Source organism: Hemitrygon akajei, chromosome 8 (genome assembly GCF_048418815.1).
Source record: "Hemitrygon akajei chromosome 8, sHemAka1.3, whole genome shotgun sequence".
Classification (NCBI taxonomy): Eukaryota; Metazoa; Chordata; class Chondrichthyes; order Myliobatiformes; family Dasyatidae; genus Hemitrygon; species Hemitrygon akajei.
In genome coordinates, this window is record NC_133131.1 from 7477961 (window position 1) to 7500252 (window position 22292).

At 41.1% G+C, this 22292-nt stretch overlaps 1 protein-coding gene across 1 annotated transcript in view; it reads right to left on the bottom strand.

Moving 5' to 3' along the window:
- Positions 1-4410: 4410 nt before the first annotated feature.
- LOC140731592 (ribosomal protein S6 kinase beta-1-like) overlaps positions 4411-22292 on the bottom strand; it is a 98463-nt gene continuing 80581 nt past the window's right edge. Inside the window, exons 14-15 of the mRNA XM_073053135.1 lie at positions 20861-20973; positions 4411-13156 (exon numbers count right to left, since the gene is read on the bottom strand). Of these exons, the coding sequence (XP_072909236.1) occupies positions 12916-13156; positions 20861-20973 (354 nt within the window). The 3' untranslated portion in view covers positions 4411-12915. The remainder of the gene's footprint in view (positions 13157-20860; positions 20974-22292) is intronic.

Sequence of the window (22292 nt, forward strand, 5' to 3'; positions counted from 1 at the left end):
TTTGCTGATGACACAAAGGTTGGGGGTGTTATGGATAGTGTGGAGAGCTGACACAGGTAACAGCAGGACATTGATAGGATGCAAAACTGGGCTGAGAAGTGGCAGATGGAGTTCAACCCAGATAAGTGTCAAGTGGTTCATTTTGGTAGGTCAAATATGATGGCAGAATATTGTATTAATGGCAAGACTCTTGGCAGTGTGGAGGATCAGAGGGATCTTGGGGTCTGAGTCCATAGGACACTCAAAGCTGTTGTGCAGGTTGACTGTGATTAAAAGGGCATACAGTGTATTGGCCTTCATCAATCATGGTAGAGTTTAGGAGCCGAGAGGTAACGTTGCAGCTATTTAGGATCCTGGTCAGACCCCAGTTGGAGTTCTGTGCTCAGTTCTGGTTGCTTCACTACAGGAAGGATGTGTAAACCATAGAAAGGGTGCAGAGGAGATTTACAAGGATGTTGCAGGGCTTATGAGAATAGGTTGAGTGAACTCAGCCTTTTTGCCTTGGAGCGATAGAGGTGTATTAAATGATGAGAGGCATTGATCATGTGGATAGTCAGAGGCTTTTTCCCAGGGCTGAAATGACTAGCACAAGAGGGCATAGTTTTAAGGTGCTTGGAAGTTAGTACAGAGGAGATGTCAGGGGTATAAGTGTTTTTTTTTGTGCTTTTTTTTTTACACAGAAAGTGGTGAGTGCATGGAATGGGCTGCCAGCGATGGTGGTGGAGACAGATATAACTATATGTAACCCCCTGGGTCACCTCAGGCTCACTCAGCTCGTTCTCGTCTAGGGGGAGCAGCCTTCGGCCCCGCCAAACTGGGTAATCAGCTGGTGTGGATGCTGTGTGATGTCCCCGCCTCGCCCAAAAACAGACAGTACACCTTATGCGATTAAATGAGTACAATTTATAAAGGTTACTATAACTAAGTGATTAATAACGATACAGTATATATGAAGGGAAAAAAATAAAGAAAAGGCGCCAAACTTATCAAAGTCCAAACCACTTCGTGCACAACCGTTGGAGCTCAATTACTGAAGTCTTCTGGCCATCATTCGATCCCCTCCGAACTCCTCGACTCGCAGCTTAGGACCATCCGAAGTGGTCAACCAAGCACATCTATCTTCGTCTCCTCTCCTCGGGGTACCTCCTGGCCTCGGACCCCCGCTTGGGGTCCATTACTCGCCCAGTTTACAGCATCGCATCCTCTCTTTCTCACCCCCTCGCGCCGATCTCCCCAAAAGCCCGCCAACAATAGCTTACAGACTCAGAAGAAAGAACAACATTAATCCCAATTGGTTTACAAAGGAATACAATTCTTGTTATCAGTAAATTTTAACCCAAACAAGCTTCCAGCACTCTCTCGCAACAAAGAAGCATTCCTACTTTTAACAAAACAAAGAAGCCATTTTGATTACATACACAGTAACAAAGAAAAAGAAGAAATCCCTTTACATATATAACAATTACAGCTGGGAAACAGGCCATCTTGGCCCTTCTAGTCTGTGCTGAACGCTTACTCTCACCTAATCCCACCGACCTGCTTTTCCATTCCTCAATTCCACCCAAATAGTCTCCCGAGACGAGCTCTCTATCATGCCAGAGCACCGTTGTAATATTTTCTCTGACGAGCAATGCTACACCTCCCCCTCTTGTCACTCCGATTCTATCATACCTGAAGCAATGAAATCCAGGAATACTTGGTTGCCAATCATACCCCTCCTGCAACCATGTTTCACTAATAGCTACATCATCATATTTCCAGGTATCAATCCATGCTCTAAGCTCATCCACCTTTCTTACAATGCTCCTAGCATTAAAATAAATGTATTAAGAAATTCTCCACCTCTTACTGTTTATACCTAATGGTGCAAACAACTTCACTATCTTCTTTTTCTTCCTTCTATACATCTGTTCCTACACTCTGGTTCCCCTCCCCCTTGTATCTAGTTTAAATCCACTGGAGCCTCTCTAGCAAACCTAACTGCAAGAATATTTGTCCCCCTCCTGTTCAGATGTAAACTGTCCCGCCGGAACAGGTCCCACCTTCCCTGGAAAACTGCCCAATTATCTATAAATCTGAAGCCCTCCCTCTTGCACCATATCTTCAGCCACGTGTTGATCTGCGCTATCTTACTATTTCTAAACCCGCCTGCATGTGGCACTGGTAACAATCCTGAGATTGCTATCTTGGAGGCCCTATCCTTTAACTTGGCGCCTAACTTCCTAAACTCACCATTCAGGACCTCCTCACTCTTCCTACCCATGTCATTGGTCCCTACATGGACCACGACATCCGGCTGCTCACCCTCCCTCTTCAGAATACTGAGAACTCGATCCGAGTCATCGCGGACCTTGGCACCAGGGAGGCGGCAGACCATTCGGGATTCTCGATCTCTTCCACAGAACCTCCTATCTGTCCCCCTAACTATCGAATCCCCTATCACTACTGTTCTCCTCTTTTCCCTCCTGAGCTGAGGGTCCGGTCTCGGTGCCAGAGACGCAACCACTGCAACTTGTCTCTGGTAGGTCATCCCCACCAACAGTATCCAAAACGGTATACTTATTGTTGATGGGAATGGCCACAGGGATGTTCTGCTCATTCTGTCTATTCCCATTCCCTCTCCTGACAGTCACCCAACTACCTGTCTCCTGACTCCTAGGGGTGACTATCTCCCAGTAACTCCTGTTTATTTCTGCCTCTGCCTCCCGAATGATCCGAAGTTCATCCAGCTCCAGCTCCCTAACACGGTTTGTCAGGAGCTGCAGCTGGATGCACCTTTTGCAGGTGTAGTCATCAGGGACAACTGTGCTCGCCCTGACTTCCCACATACTGCAAACGGAGCACACAACTGCCCTAACTGCAGCCTCCATTACCTACTCCTAAGCTAATTAGAGTTATTAAAGGTCATTACCTACTCCTAAGCTAATTGGATCAATTAAAGCTTATCCGACCTTACCTGAATAGGAGCAAGCTCGTCCGAAGCCTCTCGAGCCAAAGCCTGCCTACTTCGTTAATCTACTCGCTGTTTTACTCTCCCGCCGCCTCACGGGCCGACTTTCATGCGCTTGCGCAGTCGTGCCCCGTTCAAACTGTCGAAGAAATACGATAAGGTCCTGGACCGGTACATGGAGCTCAGAAAAATGAGTAACCCTAGGTAATTTCTAAGGTAAGGACATGTTCAGCACATATTTATGGGCTGAAGGGCCTGTAACGTGCTGTAGGTTTTCTATGTTTCTTTCATCCTTAAGCCATGACTTCCTGTCTCACCCAACCTCAGTGGAAAAAAATAAACCTTGCATTTACCCTAACTATACCCCTTGTAATGTTGTATACTCATATTAAATCTGCCCTCATTCTCCTACATTCCAAAGAATAAAGTTCTACCCTATTCAATCTTTCCTTACAACGCAGGTCCTCCAGCCCTGGCAACATCTTTGTAAATTTTGTACCTTGTAGGTAGATGACCAAAACTGCACACAATACTCCAAATTAGGCCTCACCATCTTCTACAACTTCAAGGTAACATTTCGTCTCCTGTACTCATTACTGTGATTTATGAAGGCCAACGTGTCAAAAGCCTTACGACCCTACTTACCTGTGCCGCCACTTTGAATTAATTATGGACCTGTATTTCCAGATCCCTTTCCACAGCACTCCAGTGCCCTACCGTTCACTGTGTAAGACCTACACTGTCTGGTCCTGCCGAGGTGCACCCACCCCGCACTTGTCTGGAGTGCTGTCTTTCCTTTGTGTTGCTTCCACTGTATCACTATTGCCCCGAAGTCTCTACCAAGGGACGTCTTCAGCCAACTGTTCATCAGACCTGCTTTCCTTCCATCAGTCCCTCAACACCATGACCTGATGACACAGGTCAAACGGGCAACAAAGAGGCATCACTTCCTGTTGTCCTCCTAGATTTACAGGTTTTACATTCACAAAACCAGCTCCCTTCACGTCTCTACTCGAGCTTTAAACAAGAAGTTAATGACAGAAAACAAGAAAGGAAAATTAAATCTTCTAAATAGATCAAAGCACACATTTACGCTGTAGAGATGTGGCTAGCCAGCGACCAGGGCCAATTCTGCCGCGATCTGCGAGGTGTTTGTACATACTCCCCATGACCGCATTATTTCCTCTCACATTTCAAAGATGTGCCGCTTTGGTTAATTGCTCATATGGGTATAAATGGGCGCCGCGATCTTGTCAGATGCCATATCTCAAAAAAAATCTTAAGACATGTAACGTTAGGTACTTCAAATCGGTTTACCCATGCTGCTCGTACTTGTAGGTGTGCATTCCTAACTGTGGGTGGTACAAATATGAAAATAATTCAACTAATGGTATGTATTGTTATATCCAGTGAATGTCATTACACTTGCTCATTACATGAATTCCAAGCAAACAACAGTATTCATTCAAATTTGCCTTTTAATGGGATTTTACAGCTGTTCATTCATTGACCAGATTTGATTTCAATAATAAAAGCTGATTAAGTACAAGATGATTAGCAAGGACAAAAGGAATTCTAGCTTCACACCATTTTTACTCAGGCAACGGTGTAGTTCTCTCAACATAATGAGGCAAAATTCTCCGCAGTAAAAGCACCATGCCAAAATACTGATCTTGGATTCAGGGGGAAATTTTACCCAAGATCATGTAGAATATTCACACATCTTTCAAGTCTTAAGGTGAGATACTTGTGCTGTTTGGCTCCTGTTGGAATGAAGGACTGGGGCAAAGGGAGCCTCGTTACTTATTCTACCCAGGATTGTCCATGCAAATAAAGATGGATCTAGTCAGATGCTTGAACATTATAGAAAGCTTCAAATGGTCACCTCAATCAAGCACCATTCATTAGAGTAGCAGTGAGATCTCACCCAGGTTATAGATAATGCACACTGTAGGTCGAGCAGTAGAGATTACTGCACCAAATAGCTCCAGTTCAATTCATTTATTGTAATTGAGATATTTCATTTGAAAGGACTTCCAGATCTAAGATAACACAAGTAGTATTTCATAGAGAATCTAATTCCCCAGTGCGTGAGATGCATTACACCCAACTCCAAAAAAAAAGTCCTCCCACTAGCTGGTGAAGGCTCTGACTGTGTAGAATCCTTCCACATTGCCAGGGAATAAACGTTACTGCTGTTAGCTATAGATGTTACTAATTACTTCATTGGCAATGATTAATATTAAACTTGCACACCTACCTGAGTCAGTGAGAGGAACCTCGATTTGGTGCTTTGGGGTCTGAGAATGGGAGTTGAGGGGGTTGGAAAGATAAGATTCCTTGTGAAATTACCCCAATAAACCGAGAACTGGTCATCACCATGGAATACATTCAGAAATCACTATCATCTTCAACCTACCTTGGACTATTTACATGAAACACCATCCATACCATTGGGAAGATTTTGTTGCCTGTATCTGCCACCCAAGAGAAATTGTCCCTATTTCTAATATGCCAAACATTAACAGTGATATCCAAATTAATGGCATAACAAAAACAGCAAGTTGGGACCAGAATCCCAGAGCAATGCCACTCTCCAAGCAACACCTTTTCTCCATGAGAACAAAACCACCCCAACCCCAACTCAAAATGATTCAATGTTCCAAGGAATGGCCATAACTACAAAAGACCTGCTCAATACCTGTATCTCTTACCATTCTGCCACACCAAGCTGACAATTCACGTTACCTATTATTAAAAAAATACAAAAATATTTTTCTAAATTTGCTGCTAATGTTAACAAAGCCAATAATTATAGTGTCCACTGTGGTATCATTAAATGTACTTTCTGCTTTTGTGATTTGACTCAAGGCAGTTTCATAACTGTGCGCTTCACTTATTCTACAGTGTTATTTTCTACATATTGAGAAGGGGAATTTCAGTGATTGATGAATCTAATTATGAACAGAAAGGAGATTAACCAGTATGCAAACATAGCTTAAGAAAGAATGGTCAATGGTGCTGATAGGAATTCTCTCCTGTTGGACACACACACCATAACATTCTTAACAAAGACTGCGGAGTCAATTCCCATCCACTTCATTATAAAATGGAGTAATCCAATGCAAAATCTTTTTAGATGAAAAGATGGAAAACAAATTGCAGAACAGGGCCGAGTTTCTGATGAACTCCAAGTTATGCTCTGTGTTAATCGGAAGGAAACTAATTTGCTGGTCCCCCTTACATTTCTTTGCAAAGCGTCATACTCCCAACATCTGCAATTTTGTGGTTCCAATTTTACTACCTCCAATTTTAGGATCACAAATTTTACTATCAAACAATATATTGAGGAGCTCATGCAGCACGACTTGCAAGTTAGAAGCAGATGTGAAAGTGAACGCTGATTAGGACACTAATCACTCATTACATATTCATTAAAATGTACACAGTTAACTAGAATGGTTAATGGAGAACTAAGGATTCCAGAGTCTGCAAGTCTCTGGATGTCCAATGGCTTAATGGTTACAGAGCATGAGCCAGTGGGGAGGCATATGGGAGGGAATAAGAGGGGAGTGCAGTGGAAGTGAGAGAGATACAGGGCAGTGGGGTCAGATGAACAATACTGCATGTACTGGTTTAAACTGAATGGTCATGAAGGAGGAAGCCTTCTATTTGATACAGCTACATGGGTCAATGAGTCCACCCTGATGTGCAACACAGCTAAATTGCAGGCCGGTGCTCATTTTCAAAGTTCTTATCAGTTGAAGAAATGACTGAGATCCAATGGAAAACTCTACAAATATATGTAGGGAAAGGATGGGCAGGAATTGGCCAATCCTGAATCATGCTATCAGTGATTTAAAGATTAACACATTACTGGCTTTACTTCCAGATAACTGACAGACAATTTTGACGTTTCTGAGGGGAAGCCTATTGTCTAAATGCAGGCTTAAGACAACTAATTCACATTATGGGCATATCTGAAAGACATACTTCCCAAAATTCAGCACTTTTTAAATAAAAGATTGAACAATACTTTAATGCTGTAATAGTGCTTGCAGACATGCCAATCTACTACTATTGTGAAATCCAATCAAACCCAGTGAAGAGATGAGACTATTGCTGAAGATGTTGAAAACATAGCAGGAAATTAAATCCACCTCATCTTCTGCAAAGCTCAAGCTTCACTATCTTACAACATTCCCAGCAAAGTCAAGCAACAAATCAGAAAGTGAGCATGTCTGAAGCTTAACTGAATGATTATTTAAGCTCTCCAGTATGTGCTAAAAAATATTGGTGGGGATGAAATATACCTGTAGGTGTTCCTGTTGTCCTTTGCAACATTTAGATCATAAAGCCTTTCCAGAAGTAAAAAGTAGGAGCATTTTCTTTTTACATTATATTTCCTAAACTTTCTAAATCTCTGAAGAGCTGAGCTATTTAATGACATCACACTTCCTTGTTATTAGAAGGTAGTTTTAAAGCTAACATGAGAATCTCCAGAGAAACACTTACCCACTTTTTGGAGTGAGAATTCTCTCTCCTCCTGCCCTGAAGTCCTGATCAAACCTCAAACCTTTAGCATTAAGCAAACTGAGACATGGATAAAGTAGGAACACGAAGGAAGCAGAGGACTATTCAAGCCAGTCACACTGGGCGAGACCCTTCTATGGGGATGATATTGAAAGTGTCTACAGTCTCTGTGAGATCCGGCCCGCACCAAACTGACATGAAGGAAGCAGAGGACTATTCAAGCCAGTCACACTGGGCAAGACCTTTCTATGGGGATGATACTGAAACAGTGTCTACAGTCTCTGTGAGATCCGGCCCGCACCAAACTGACTCGACACTCAAAAGCAAGACCCAACTTCATGACGGCTAATAAAATACACCCACATATCTCTTTACCTGATTCAGAAACTCAAATATACATTAATGGCAGTTTCAACAGCTACATTTACAAACAAAAATAAATTTAATAGTCTATAAAGACTATACATTCATGAAAATTGAAAAGCTTAGATAAACAAACTGATATTTCTCCCCTTCCCCACAAATACACACAAGCAAAAGAATTACAAAGTAAAATAGGTCTACAAAATAAAAGCCCCAGGAGGGGAAGAGAGGTGAAAAGGAAGCACTTTATAAAACATTTCTGTTACTCTATTATTCAAATCAAATAGCCATTTTGGCTGCAACAAAGATTCAAAGAGATCATACAAAAATAATGATCGACAAAAACTTTCATAAATCCATTAAAATACAATGCCTAATTTGCAAAGTTTATTAAATGATTAGGCAAATCTATATTGTTTGAGTTTTATTTACAAAAATTAGAATAGGGGAGGGGGAGAGAAAAAAGCACTTTGCATAGTTTAACCAACAACCACCCATCATGACTACAGCAGTTATTTAAGTATCTACCAGCTTCCTTTCTGTTCAAATTCTTGCCTTCCCCATTGTAAGACCCTCCAAATAAGAGGTACCACCATGGCCAGAGGTAGTGTTTGGTTCTGTGGCAGAGAAAGGGAAGTGTGGGTGGATATTTGGCAAATTTGAGACCCCTTTGCAATCAGTGAATATTTTACTGAAATAGAACTCTAAGCTTTCCATGCAGAATGGCTGCCATCAACCAAGGGTTCTAGGGTTATCAGGGAGTTAATTTTCAAGGAAGTTGCCACTGAGTTACTCCAGGAGCAGGGGACTGGACATCGATGCAAAACAGTGCGAGAAATCAAAGTTCATTTGTTTTTGTTGCCCGTTTCCATTCAAAATCCAACCAGAACAATGAATCAACATTTGCAGTTTGCTCTTCCTCCTTCCAGCACTTCCCCAAATTTAAATTACTTGTGTCATCAAGCTTAAGAGAGAAAAGAGGGCTACAAAAGGCATTCAGTCTGTGAAGGGAGACAAATTAACCAACAGGCATTAAGCTTTTTTATATTTTAGAATACACTTTTAACCATTTCCCTAGTTGTTGAATAGCAAGAATTTTAAATTCAAAATTCAGCACAATTTTTTTTATAAGTACTAGATTAAACAAGACCAAAGCTTCATCTAAAAGGTCTGGTGTACTGATTTCAATCTTGAAAAAAATAAAAGCCTTTACATGATTGCAGACTTAACATACAAGAGTCTAACTTCAGAATTAAAAGTAATTCATTGATTAATTGCTTTTTTTTTGCAGTCAACCTACAACGTCTAAGAAGCAATATAGAAATTAATGCAAAACATAACCATGTGCCCCCCTCCCACCTGTCAGATTTGGTAAATGCATGCCTGTTAATTTGGTATGTGGTAAGCCACTTCCTGCTGGCTTACAATCACCATCTGAGAGCACAACAGGAAAGTGATGAGGATACTGAACAAGATCTCTCAAACCTTGGTGATGGCAGCCCTCTCATATTGAACATCAAGCTAATGAAGGCACTTGCCTTTCATTCACCAGCAGTGTGCACTTAATGCTCCAATTAACCCTTTTTGAATTTTTTTTCCCCACATAAATGAGATTAGGCATCAAATACAACATCAATTGATAGAGCCATGCCAACCAAAACTCAGTACTCCTTCAATAGCATTTCCATAGAAGGAATAATCCATTTTCAGTTCTCTCTTAATCTCAAAAAGAATTAGAATTTCACAAGTCTGAATGAGTTTGAAGGTTAAATTAATTTGAGCAATTTATAGATGTTTGTTCTAAAATATAGAAATAAACAGTAAATTTCTGCATTGAGCAACTTGAGTAATGGACTGCTTGAATCTGAGGTCAGGTGTTATTCATAAAGGGGGAAGAATTTAGTCCTACAAAGCTATTCACAAAATTCTTTAAAATCTCAGAAACTTCTAGCGTTAAATGAGCACTAAGAGCAAAACTGAATTTGAAGATGCACCCTTTTTGATACTTTCAGTCCAGCATATAGTTTTCTTTCTTAAGTCCCTGGAAAAAGGCTGTATAAGAGGGAGGTAGTGAAGGCTCTTGTAAACTTAAAAATATAATCATTAATATTATCAGTCCTTTATCTTCATTAAAAAAAACTATCAACCAATTATCCGGTTTAAGAGCAGAACAATTCTTCCCTACCAAATACGGTTAGCTTCAAGAAATTTTTTGGTTCCAATGGCTTGTTAAATTTGCTCCAAAGTCTCAAATGACATAACAATGAGATGTATACCTCTCCTCCACAGCTGACAGGGCTCACTGAGTCTGGTAAGGTGACACACGTTGACAGCCTCATGCTGCAGCACAACTGAGACAAAGGTTCATGATCACAATCCTCTGGCCTCTAAAGACATTGCAGGCTATGTTGTCATAAGGAAAAGTACTGACCACCTGTCAGTGCATGATCTGCAGGCCAACTCCACATCAGCTTGCCAGCTGAAGCATTCCCTCCAACTCAATGGAAAAAATAATTGAATGATTGCAATAAACTCTGAAGAGGGGAAATTATCACATCCTCAACACCATCCAAATTACTTTTTGGTAACTGATTAAATATTAGGAATTTGACAACAGATGTTGCAAACTACCACCCAGAATAGGCAATGAGAAGTATTTCTAAGACCAAACAAAATATTCAGCCAAATGGTTTTCCACTGATGGGGTATGTTGCCAACATTGACAGGCCAGCTGATCTGAAGCAGCATTGGTGGCTGGGTGATTTACTCAGGTCTCATTGAAATAATTCCACATATTTCAATATTTGACTCCAAGGCTTGTGCTTTTAAAAAAACATTGATGATGTTTTAAACTCCTCAGTTTTCACAATACAGAGAACTGAAAATGATGCTTCTAGTGCACAAGACCCACAGGTTTCTGTCTGTTCTCCCATATCAAAGGCTGACCCAACCAAGACTTTACTGAGAAAACAAAATAGGATAACAATAACTAGGTATTGTTTGAAACAATGGATCTGTTTTCTTGCACTGTAGTCAAGATGAGAGTGCGGGGGGGGGGGGGGGGGATGGAGGAAATGAGCTAGCATTCAATGATGTTAATAAATCCGAATTCCAGGGATGGACACTCTGAAGCCACCGCTTCCCACTGCTGGCCTCTTGCTACTAATTCTTGAACTTCAGACTGATGATCTCTGCTCACAGTGAGGCCACTGGTTTGCCATGATCTTCTACTTGTGGAAAACATAGGTTAAAAAATACTCAAGAAAGATCCACAGTTCACCTTCAATGCGATTATAATAGACTCTGAAAGGGCAAAGTGAAGATCTGCAGTAAAAATCCGGGATTGAATCAGCAAAAACAAAATATAAAAACCAAGAACACAGCACACTGAACCCAAAGACCAAGAAATGGCAAAGTATTTAGAAATCTAATGAGAACAAAAATCATTTACACAAAATACCTTTGTTTCTGCCTTTCAACATCTAAGATCTCTGTGTAACAGCCACATAGCTTGGATTTAAGCTCTCATATTGTTTCATACTCAAAAAGGCCAAATGCATGTGGACTGCCTTTGCATGCATAAAGGCATTTATGGCTTGGATCCTATGGCTCAACTAATTTCGATAGTAGAAACGAGAGAGAGAGAGAGAGAGAGAGAGAGAGAGAACAAGAGTGAAAGCGAGAGAGAGAGAGAGAAAAAGCAACTTTTAAGAAAACTAGATTCAATACACGCTACACTTCACACAATTCAAACCTAGAAGCCTAGATCACAGCATGGCAGATTCAGAGCAAATATCTGTCAAGTATTATAGCTGAGGGGAAACAATCATGGCTACAAGGGCTCTTTATGCAATGTCTACTTCAGCACCACGGTTTCATGGCTCATCTTTGGAAAGTGCTATTTGATGATTTCAGACTCTGAGATGCTTGAACCCAAGGGAAACATTGCTCTGGGTTGAGAAGGTTTCTCCTTGTCTTGCTGATACTCACTCCAAACATTAGGTTGGAGGAACATCAGCTTTAGGGCCTATAGTCCCACAGAGTTACATGATGCAGACACCAACACAAACATATTTTGAGAGGAGATGCAGAAGGGAGAAATTTAATGGGGGCACACAAAGATGATATGCATTGAAATTTGAACTAGAACTGTACAATGGCCAAGAGTTTAAAGTGCTTCTAGCACCCCATCACAAGTATGGTGTCAAACTCTCAGCAGGCGCTAATTGTGTTCCTTTCAGAACTAAAATCTATTCCAGTACTGTGATTACAGAAAACTCTACGGAAAAAGAGCATAATAGCAGTAGGCAAAAAGGCAAATAATGTGATAAACTTTAAACCTCTTCAATCATTAAGTCTACCAAAAGCAAACTTAGGCTTTTTAAGACTTGAATGTACCAAAGAGTTAATGCATCAACATGCACGCATTGCAGCGTGGGATTTAGATTTGCTTTTAATCCATGATATCTCTCTATAAACTGCATTTATGTGGGCTCCAATGCATTACAATACCAGACTGAGCATCTGAGACTTCAGGTAACATTATGACAAGGTGCAATCTTTTCCAACTGAGGTGCAGATGCACCCATCATAGTCTGCACTCCACCCCCTCCCTCCTGGACACAAGCTTCAGTTTGATTGAGAGGTTCAGGCAACTTCTGCCTTTGGTAATACTGTGTTCGTCAGGCACCTAAGTGGGAAGATTTCTTCAACACCATTAACAACGATGAGCCACGGGGGTCGTCTGTTCATGTCATGTGCAGAACCTCAAGAGGTGAACCACTGCATGGGACATCAGTGCCCCTCTAATGTTGAAGTACGTGCTTCTCAAAGATGTTCACCACCCTGCCAATTATTTTAATCTCCCTTTTATTCCCCTTCGGTCAGTGATGCATGTTTTCATTGTATAATGGTTCTGAGCCGAGACTTCCATGGTAAGGGGCTGAGGGAGAGAAATGGGGAGGTTTGGTACCATCCCCAAAAACACTTCCCCGTTTGTACTCGGTTAGTGCTTGCATCTGCAGTCTTCAATCAGTTATATTTCCCCTTCCTTCCACGTTCAGCTGTCGTCATAGGTTCATGCGCAGGTGTGCTGGTCTGTTAGGGGGCACTGGGTACGTTTGCTTTTTGAAAGGCACAGGATTCACGCCCACAGGATGCCGGATCGGCAGTGGAGCCGAGGCCTCTCCACTGACAGTTACGTCCATCTGCTCCATCCCAACATCCATTGGGTAATCGGATGACCCACGCCCTCGGGGTGGCTCCACACTGGCTCCCCGACTCCAGCAGTCAGCAGAAAACTTGACTGGGCTGCAAAACAAAGAAACATTAGATGGCCCATTCACGGAAACAAACCTTCTTTGAGCTAAATCTAAGAATGTACAAAACATAAGATGGTGGGAAACTATCTGGGATCTTCCAACATTCTGTACAAACCTGTATAAAAGAGGGCCCGCATTTGAGGCAACTCGTACAGGGTGACCTCTCTCCGGCCAAACAAAAAAACCTAAAAAAAATGATTCATGTAAAATAAGAGTGTCACCAGAGGGGAAGAAAAGAGACAGACAAACCTTAACAAGACAATTCTGGGTTTAGCTCTGCTGAAACACAGATTAAAACATGGAAACAAGACCAGTGAGCAAGGTCTAGATCCTCCCTAGCCTGACTGATGTATAGCCCATACACAAGGACACCATGGGATAGATATGCTGGCAGCTGAGAAGCAGCAAGCATCTCTTCTCTACCTTGAGCACAATCACAAGGAGCACCGCCACATGAAAGCAGTATCCATTATCAAAGACTCCCACCATCCTACTACCACTGGGCAGGAGGTACAGAAGCCTTAGGCCCCACAACAGCAGGTTCAGGATTACTTATTACCATACAACCATAAGGCTCCTGAACTGGCATGGATAACTTCACTCAACAATTTTGAACTGATTCCACAACCCACCGACTCACTTTCCAGGGCTCTTTACAACTCGTATTGTTGTTATTTGTACAACTTGCCTTCACATTGTCACACTGTCAGCCTTTATGTATAGTTTTCTTTTCATAAAATGTATAGAGATTCCTTTTTTCCTGCATGTGCCTGCCAGAAAATTAACCTTGAGGTAGCATATGATAACATACAATTATTTTTATAATAAATTTTACTTTGAACTTTTCCGTTGTGTAGGGAACTCAGTTTGTGGCCACATTTTCAACTTGTGAATTGTTTGGGTTATGAACAGTAACCGGGAGAGGAACTGCACTAGAGTAAGACATATTTAACCAATCTTTTCCCTGACCAGGCTCAGGCATAACCCAGAATTCCAAACTCAACCAGTGACCCTGACAAATGTAGGCTGAAGCATGACCATGTTGAGATTTTAATGAGAATCCAGCAGCCTCTTGGTCAGTTCTACTAATTTCAACTCATTTCCAAATGTTAAAGTAAGTGTTCAATTTCTCATACTGCCAGGACCTCTGGATTATTCATCTAATAATGTAACCACTTTAATGACAGAGTGGGCTTTTCCTAAACAACAAAAAAAAGTCAATCTACAATAATTCCACCCCTGCTTGCTAACTTTGTTCAGGTTCAGCCACCCTAGTTATTGTAAACACTCCCTTGCAGAGTGAGATAGAACATTACAATGTGCCTCCCACCCACCCCAACCATATTAAGTCAAGCTGTAGAACAATGACACAGGTGCCCTAAGCCTTCAAACTTTGCAAGCCACTGTTTGGTTCCATTTTGATGATTAAAACTTCCATTGTTCGCTGATTAAACGAGGAAGATTGAAGCATCGAAGTGAGTACTGGCTACTTGCATTTTGATCGGTTGCTCTGTACAGAAGAGCAAAGAGAGGAGTGTTGGCCAGGACCATAGGCTCTTACCCACCCCACATCTTATAGTTTTTATATTCTCTTTTTTTGCCCAATCCTCTAGGTTTTTTTGTGCAGGAAAGGGGGATGTGGGGGTCGACGTGCTTAATTAGTTTTGTTTTTTTTCTGTGGAGGAAGGATTTGAGGGGTCAATGTGCTTGATCCAATTTTGTTCATTTTTTTTAAGTGGGAGGAGGGATTTGGGCATTGATGATCATGTTGCCTTTTCTTTCTGGGTTTCATGGTTGACTGGAGAATTGAAGAATTTCAGAGTTGTATACTTTAATAATAAATGAGCCTTTGAACCTTTTTGAAGTTACCTTCACTTCAGTGCTGGGGATAACATAATTAGAAGATAACTATCCAAGTCCTCAGAGTCAAGCTCAATCTATTCCAAAACAAAATTAAATGCTGGAAACAGGTCTGGCAGCATCAATGGAAGAAGAAACAGTTCAGGATGAAGGCTAGTGGGAGAGTCACACACAATGAGACAAAGTTGCAAAATTAAGGGTGGGTATTTAGAATGGAGACGCAGGGAGATTTGTTGAGGGTAGTGAATCTCTGGAATTTTCTGCCCCTACAGTACAGTCGGCCCTCCTTATCCGCAGGGGATTGGTTCCAAGCCCCCCTGCGGATACCAAAAAACGAAGATGCTCAAGTCCCTTATTTAACCTGTATCAATGCGGTGGTCTTTAGGACCCAGCGGAATCCTGGATTTTATTTAACATGTCTCAGTGCGGTGGACATTAGGAACAGCGGTGCAGCTCTGAATCTGCAGTGTTTCTGCTCACGAAAATAATCACAATTGTGATTGAAAATAAAGTGGAAGTAATAAAGCGATCGGAAAGAGGTAAAGCGCCATCGGTCATTTGAAAAGCGCTAGGCTACAGTCGGTCAACGATTGGAACAATTTTAATGCAGCATGTGAAAGGCCCGTCCCAATGAAAGCTACAATTATTACTAAGCAACGCAGTGTTTTAATTATTGAAATATGTATGTTTCTTAAGTGTTTTATATGCATAGAAAGATAAAATATGTACTATATACTAAGAAAAACTTTTGACTAACTGATGCTAAAAAATACCTGATGTATCTGTTCCGATTTCAAATCCAACTTAAAGACGGACTCAGGAATGGAACTCATTCATAACCCGGGGACCTGCCTGTACTTTTAAATCATCTCTAGATTACTTATAATACCTAATACAATGTAAATACTATTAAATAGTTGTTATACTGTATTGTTTAGGGAATAATGACGAGAAAAAATAGTTTGTACGTGCTCAAACAATGAGTGCTGGAGACAGAACTTCCGGGTTTTCCTGATCTGCGGTTGGTTGAATCCGTGCATGCGGAATCCGCGGATAAGGAGGCTGACTGTATAGTGAAGGAAGATCATAGATGGTGATAGATAAATATGTGAAAGATCACAGGAATGTATGTTATGCGAAACTGGCACAGGAAAGTTGAGGCTAGTATTGATTGGACATGATCATACTGAATGGCAAGGCAGGGCTGAGTGACCTATTCTTGTTTTAACTTTGTGTTCTTGTGTTTGAATCTTTCTGACAAAGGACTGTTTCTATCACCACAGATGCAGCTTGACCTATGTTTCAGCATTTTCTGTTTTTGCTTTGGTGCTGTTCCCACCTGATGATCAGGTAGCCAAGCATTCTATGAAAATAACAATATGCATTTGGTGAAACTATCAGTCCTGGAATAGAAAAAGAATTGGTTAACATCTCTGATTTCAGCTGTTTCTTTGCATGGCGAATGCCCCAGTTGTGCCCGGTTTAATCTGCAGAGGACAGATTAGCCAATGAGGCAGAAAATGGGAGGAAATCTGTGCATTCACTGGGATCCCTAAGAGATGTGATGCCTTGGGTTGATAGACTATACCACTCTGTGGCCAGGAGTTTCAAGATGCCCACTTCGAGCAGATCTGAAAGCTTTTATTTAGAAACTCTCAAATTCTGGGCCTATCAGGTCTACATCCGACATAACTTGCATCTCATGCTCTTACAGATGGAAAGCTGATACCCCACAAGTCATGGGAGCAGAATAAGGCTATTCAGCCCATCAAGTCTGCCCCACTATTCCATCATGGCAATTTATTATCCCTCTCAACCCTTCTGCTGGTAACCTATGATGCCCTGACTAATCAAGAACCTATCAACCTCCGTTTTGGCTTCCACAGTCATCTGTGGTAATGAATTCCACAAATTTCATCGCCCTCCTCATCTTGGCTCTAAAGGGACACCCTTGTATTCTGAGGCTGTTCCCTGCTATCCTAGACTACCCCACTACAGGAAACATCCTCTCTATGCCTTCTCTAAGCCTTTCAATATGATATGCTTCAATGAGATCCCCAATCATTCTTCTGAACTCCAGTGAGTACAGGGCCTTCTCTGGACCCACTTCAATGCCAGCACATTCTTTCTTAGATAAGTACAGGTTAGTAAAGGTTGTGCGTATGCAGCTTTGGCACAAGGGTGCCAAACACTTGATACTTGAGGGCTGCTCCCAGCACATTCTCAAACTGTTGGGTCATTGACACAACCAACCGGTTTCAATGTACATGAGACAAAAAGCTAATCTTCATCTTTTTGCCTAATTAATTGTTTCTGTGTCGGCAAGTTAGCTTTCTCGCATACAGCCAATTTGAGCATTAGTTCACAATCTGAGAGCAATTAAATATCAAGTATTTTTGATCAGAGCACGAGTGTGGATCACCTCACATTTGTTCACATTCTGCTCCACACACAGTGTTCTCCTTCATTTAGTTTGTCAATACAGGTGTCCCCCGCTTTCCGAACGTCCGCTTTACTCAACTTTGCTTTTATAAAAGACTTACATTAGTACCTGTTTTCACTAATCAAAAGAGGATTTTCACTTTTACAAGACTCCCACTTTAAACTTGTGTTTACTCCGAGAAAGACTACCATGACCGTGAAGCCTTGCGAGGGCAGGTGTGTGTGCATGCTACAAATCAATTTTGGCTCAATCTTCCCGATTCTGGTAAGTGAAACTACACTGAACATACATTACTTCTACTTTATATAGCTGTGTATTTATCATATCATTCCTACTTTTACTATATGTTAGTGTTATTTTAGGTTTTATGTGCTATTTGGTATGATTTTGTAGGTTAGTTTTTGGGTCTGGGAACACTCAAAAATTTTTCCCATATAAATTAACGGTAATTGCTTCTTTATTTTACGCCATTTCGGCTTACAAACGGTTTCATAGGAACGCTCTACCTTCAGATAGCGGGGGGAAACCCATATTGTCCCCCATGAAAGCTGCTCAATTATTCTTTTCTAGACTGCAACACCTTGTGCATAGGGTGCCATAGTAGCACAGCAGTAGAGTGACACTATAACAGCTCATGGCTGAGTTTGGAGTTGAATTCTGAAGCAAGTTTCTACCTTCCTTCCTGTGTGCTTCCTTTGGGTGCTCCAGTTTCCTCCCACAGTCCGAAGGTGTAGGTTAATTGGTCATTAAAAAGTGTCCCGTGATTAGGCAATGGTTAAATTTGTGGGTAGCTGGATGGCGCAGCTTGAAGAGCCAAAAGGACCTGTTCTGCACTATTTCTAAATAAAATAAATAATCTTTCCATGGATGTCACACAGCCCACAAGTCCCTCATACCTGTGTCGTTTTGTTCAATTTAAAACTAGAGACTTGAATTAACTACACTACCTTCAAATCAATCTAAAATCCTAGTATTTAGGGGTCAGTTATCCCTAGAGGCCCCTTTACAACAGGATCATTCTCAATACACAATGCTAAATCTAAGACAGTCTTCTCCAACGCTACCCTCAACATGCGTTTCTCAATCTACTCCTTGCACAAGTTCTCTCAATTTGTCAAATTACTTCTATTAAAATGGAGGACTTGTCCTGTCTACATCTAGATTAAATTCACCCATGAATACTATCGCCTGTGAATCATTTCATAGTTCTTTGCATTTTATTTCCAGTGCAATATATCTGCTCAGTTCAGCAGCATATTTCCCAAGATACTGATAAACCAAAGGGCTTTTTTTTTGCTGTAATTAATTTAAGTAATTCAGCCAAAATATCCACATTTCATCCTGTTCAACCCACCCTGCATTTCCAATATTTTGGGCACACTTTTCTATCTTCTTGGATGTGCTGCAAACACATCTTGTTCACCAAGGCTGGAACTCATGGAATTGCATTACAAGTGCAGAGTTCCTGGGTTAGATGGGCTACAGCGCAACAGCACTGGGACCAACATCGTTAGAGGTAGGCATGCAAGCACACGTGCAGACTACTATTGCTTCTGGGACCCAGGAGATGGGAACATTACAGAAGAGCCAGGAGTGAGGAAAAACCTAGCTGGAATCCAAGCCAGAAACCTAAGGAGAGTTGCAAATAGACCCTGTGCATGGAAAACATTGAAACAAAAAATTTACCATTAACGGTGAAAAAGCAATAATACATATTTTAAAGAAATAATATATTTGTTGCAAATCATGTATTAAGTCTCAAATTAGTAAATGGAAAGTGATCTAGGATTTCAAAGACAAATTAAATGCAGTATAAACTTGATAAAAAGGCTTTCTGAATGCTTCTGATAACGTCTCATAGGTCGCTGAACCAGATTAGAGCAAATGAAATTGGGAGTTAAGGTAGTATTGTAAAAATTTAGAAACAAGAAATTCTGCAGATGCTGGAAATCTAAAGCAACACACACAAAATGCTGGAGGAACTCAGAAGGCCAGGCAGTATCTGTGGAGGGGAGTAAACAGTTAATATTTCTTGCCGAGAGCCTTTCATCAGGACTGGAAAGCAATGGGGTAGAAACCAGAATAAGTTGGGGAGTGAGGGGAAGGAGTGTAAGCTGACAGTTGATTAATTTGAGGGGGAAGGTGAGTGAGGAAGGGGGATAAAGTAAGAACCTGGAAGAGTTGATTAACAGATATAAAACTGGAGGAGACATGATCAGGTCATTAACAGGAGAAAATCTGCAGATGCTGGAAATCAAAGGAAGGGTCTCAGCCCGAAATGTCGACTATTTACTCTTTTCCATAGATGCTGCCTGGCCTGATGATCAGGTACTTGCTTGGGCTGCATAATGAATAGTGCTCATGCTAATATATAATATTCATAATCGATACCAAGCATTTGGCTGAGGGGACCAAAAGCAACATTTCCATTGTCATTATGTGGGAATCAGTGATGAGTAGGCAACAGCATGGAATACAACATGGAAAAACACGATGGGAATCACTGCAGCAGAGAAAGCAGAAAGGACGAATATTCCCTTAAGTAGGAAGAGATTGGAAAATTTGATGCTCAAAATGAACATATGGGTATTACAGGTAATTAGGAAGGAAAATGGTATGCTGGAGATGATTTTAAGAAGATTGGAGTACAAGACTGAAAATGAATGACTTCAAAGGCCACAACTGAACGACTGCTTAATTGTGCTCTTCTTACCTCATGGGATAGGCCTTGCTACAGAGAATACAGCAAAGATTCACCAGACTAGTTCCCGGAATGGCAGGCTTGCCACAAAAAGAGTAGCAAATCATAAACACAATAGATTCTGCAGATTCTGGAAACACACACTAACAAACAAAATGCTGGAGGAACTCAGCCGGTCAGGCAGCATCTATGGAAAGGAATAAATAGTTGACATTTCAGGCTGAGACCTTTCATTGGAATGGAAAGGAAGTGGGAAGAACAGCGTAGGGTAGGTCTCTATTCGGTAAAGTTCAGAAGAATGAAATATAACCTCACAGACATTCAAATCTCAGTGAGCTTGACAGGATAGTGATGGGTGATGATTAACCTTGCTGAGTCTAGAACAAGGTCACAGTCTCCATGCACAGGGTTCATTTGGGAATGAAATGATGAGAAATATATTCACTCCAAAAGCATGGTAAACCTTTGAATGCTCTACCTAGAGGGCTATGGAACAACAATTACTATGCTTAAATAGATTTCTGGATATTATGGAAATCGGAATACCGGATAAGACAGGCAAAAGCCACTGATGTTAAAGATTGGCCACATTTCTGTTAATTGGCAGAGGACTTGAGGGGCCAAATGGTCTAATCAAGCCAGCTTTTATCTTCCTTAGATGCAACTGAACATAAAAGAGCATCAATTACCTCACCGGAGTCCGAGGGCTGCCTATAAACCTGCGAGGTGAACGGATTTTTGGCTCAAATGAGAATTTTTCCTTCACGCTCTCCAGTACTGATGGAGCCACATATGTGAACCCCTGAAAAGAGAAAAGAAATGATTATACCCTCTTACTGGGTCGCAGCTTCATGAGCAACTATGATCCTCTGCCCCTCAAATCAGTTTAGTCAGTGTGAGGCAAGAGAAGGCTGTAATCACAAAAGCATGTACTCTTATTCTTATGCAACACACTGCGCTTTTCAAAAGCAGCCAGAGGTCAGATCTGGTAGAAAGGTTCGGAGGTGATCTTCTACCATTTTAGTCTCGTATTCACATTATAGAATTCCTCATGTGCCAAAGAAAAATCCCCCAAATTAATTGCCTGCAATGGCATACCAATAAATTAGATTGTGTCCCAGAGTCTCTTGGAAATGGTGAGCTCTGTCTTCAAAGCCATGGGATGTCACTTGTTAAAAACTAGGAAACTAAACAATGTTATCTTTGGAACGGCACACCCTGTGACCTAAACCTCACCACTGAATTCACTGTCCCTCTGACTTCAAATTTAAACAACCCCACCATTCCCCTCCTCTCCTCACCTACCACCCCCACCATCAGGAACAAAGGGTGAGCTGCTATTTAGGAATTTCTCTAGAGCTCTCACCTTAAATTCTTCATTTTTACCAACATGCTCACCATCATTTTAAACATGTTGTTACTTTGCATATAATTTAATACCAAATTATGCTGAAACATCCAAAGGCACTTGAGATCACATTAAAAATGTATCATAACGTTCACTGTCACACTGCATTTCAGTCACACAATTCCATCCAGAAATGACAAAGTGGAGGTGATTGACTTAATTCCTGGGGAAACTTGAGTAAAATCTCTAGCTGACTGTGACCAGTTGCAAGTTTTATAATTGTTAGTTTAACAATTGTTTGAACCAGCGAGCAATCCCACACTAACTTACTGGGACTCATCATTGCCAGCAATTTTCTGTATTTCCATATGTGAAAGAGTAAACGCTCCACTGACAATTGTTTTTAAACTGTACAAAATATTGTAATACAAATAATCAGTATACAGTCACATGGTCTAAGATTTATCTGCAAGGAAATAAATAGATAAATATTCTAACCTTGAAGGATAAATTTTGTTCAGGATAGAATTCCCACAGTGAGGTAAGCCAAGCCTTTCAACAATGTAGAATTCAGCGCTACGCTACAAGTTAGCCTTAATTATGCACTCAAATCTCTTCAAAGTCATGATGACATTCCCCGGTGTATTAATAATAAAACCATAAGATGTTTTCAGTGACACATCCCCAAAAACAATGTCAACTCCTTCCATACCCCTTTCCAGTATTCCCAGCCAATGAAAAATGGTCAAGATTTCTCTTAGACGCTGGTACCT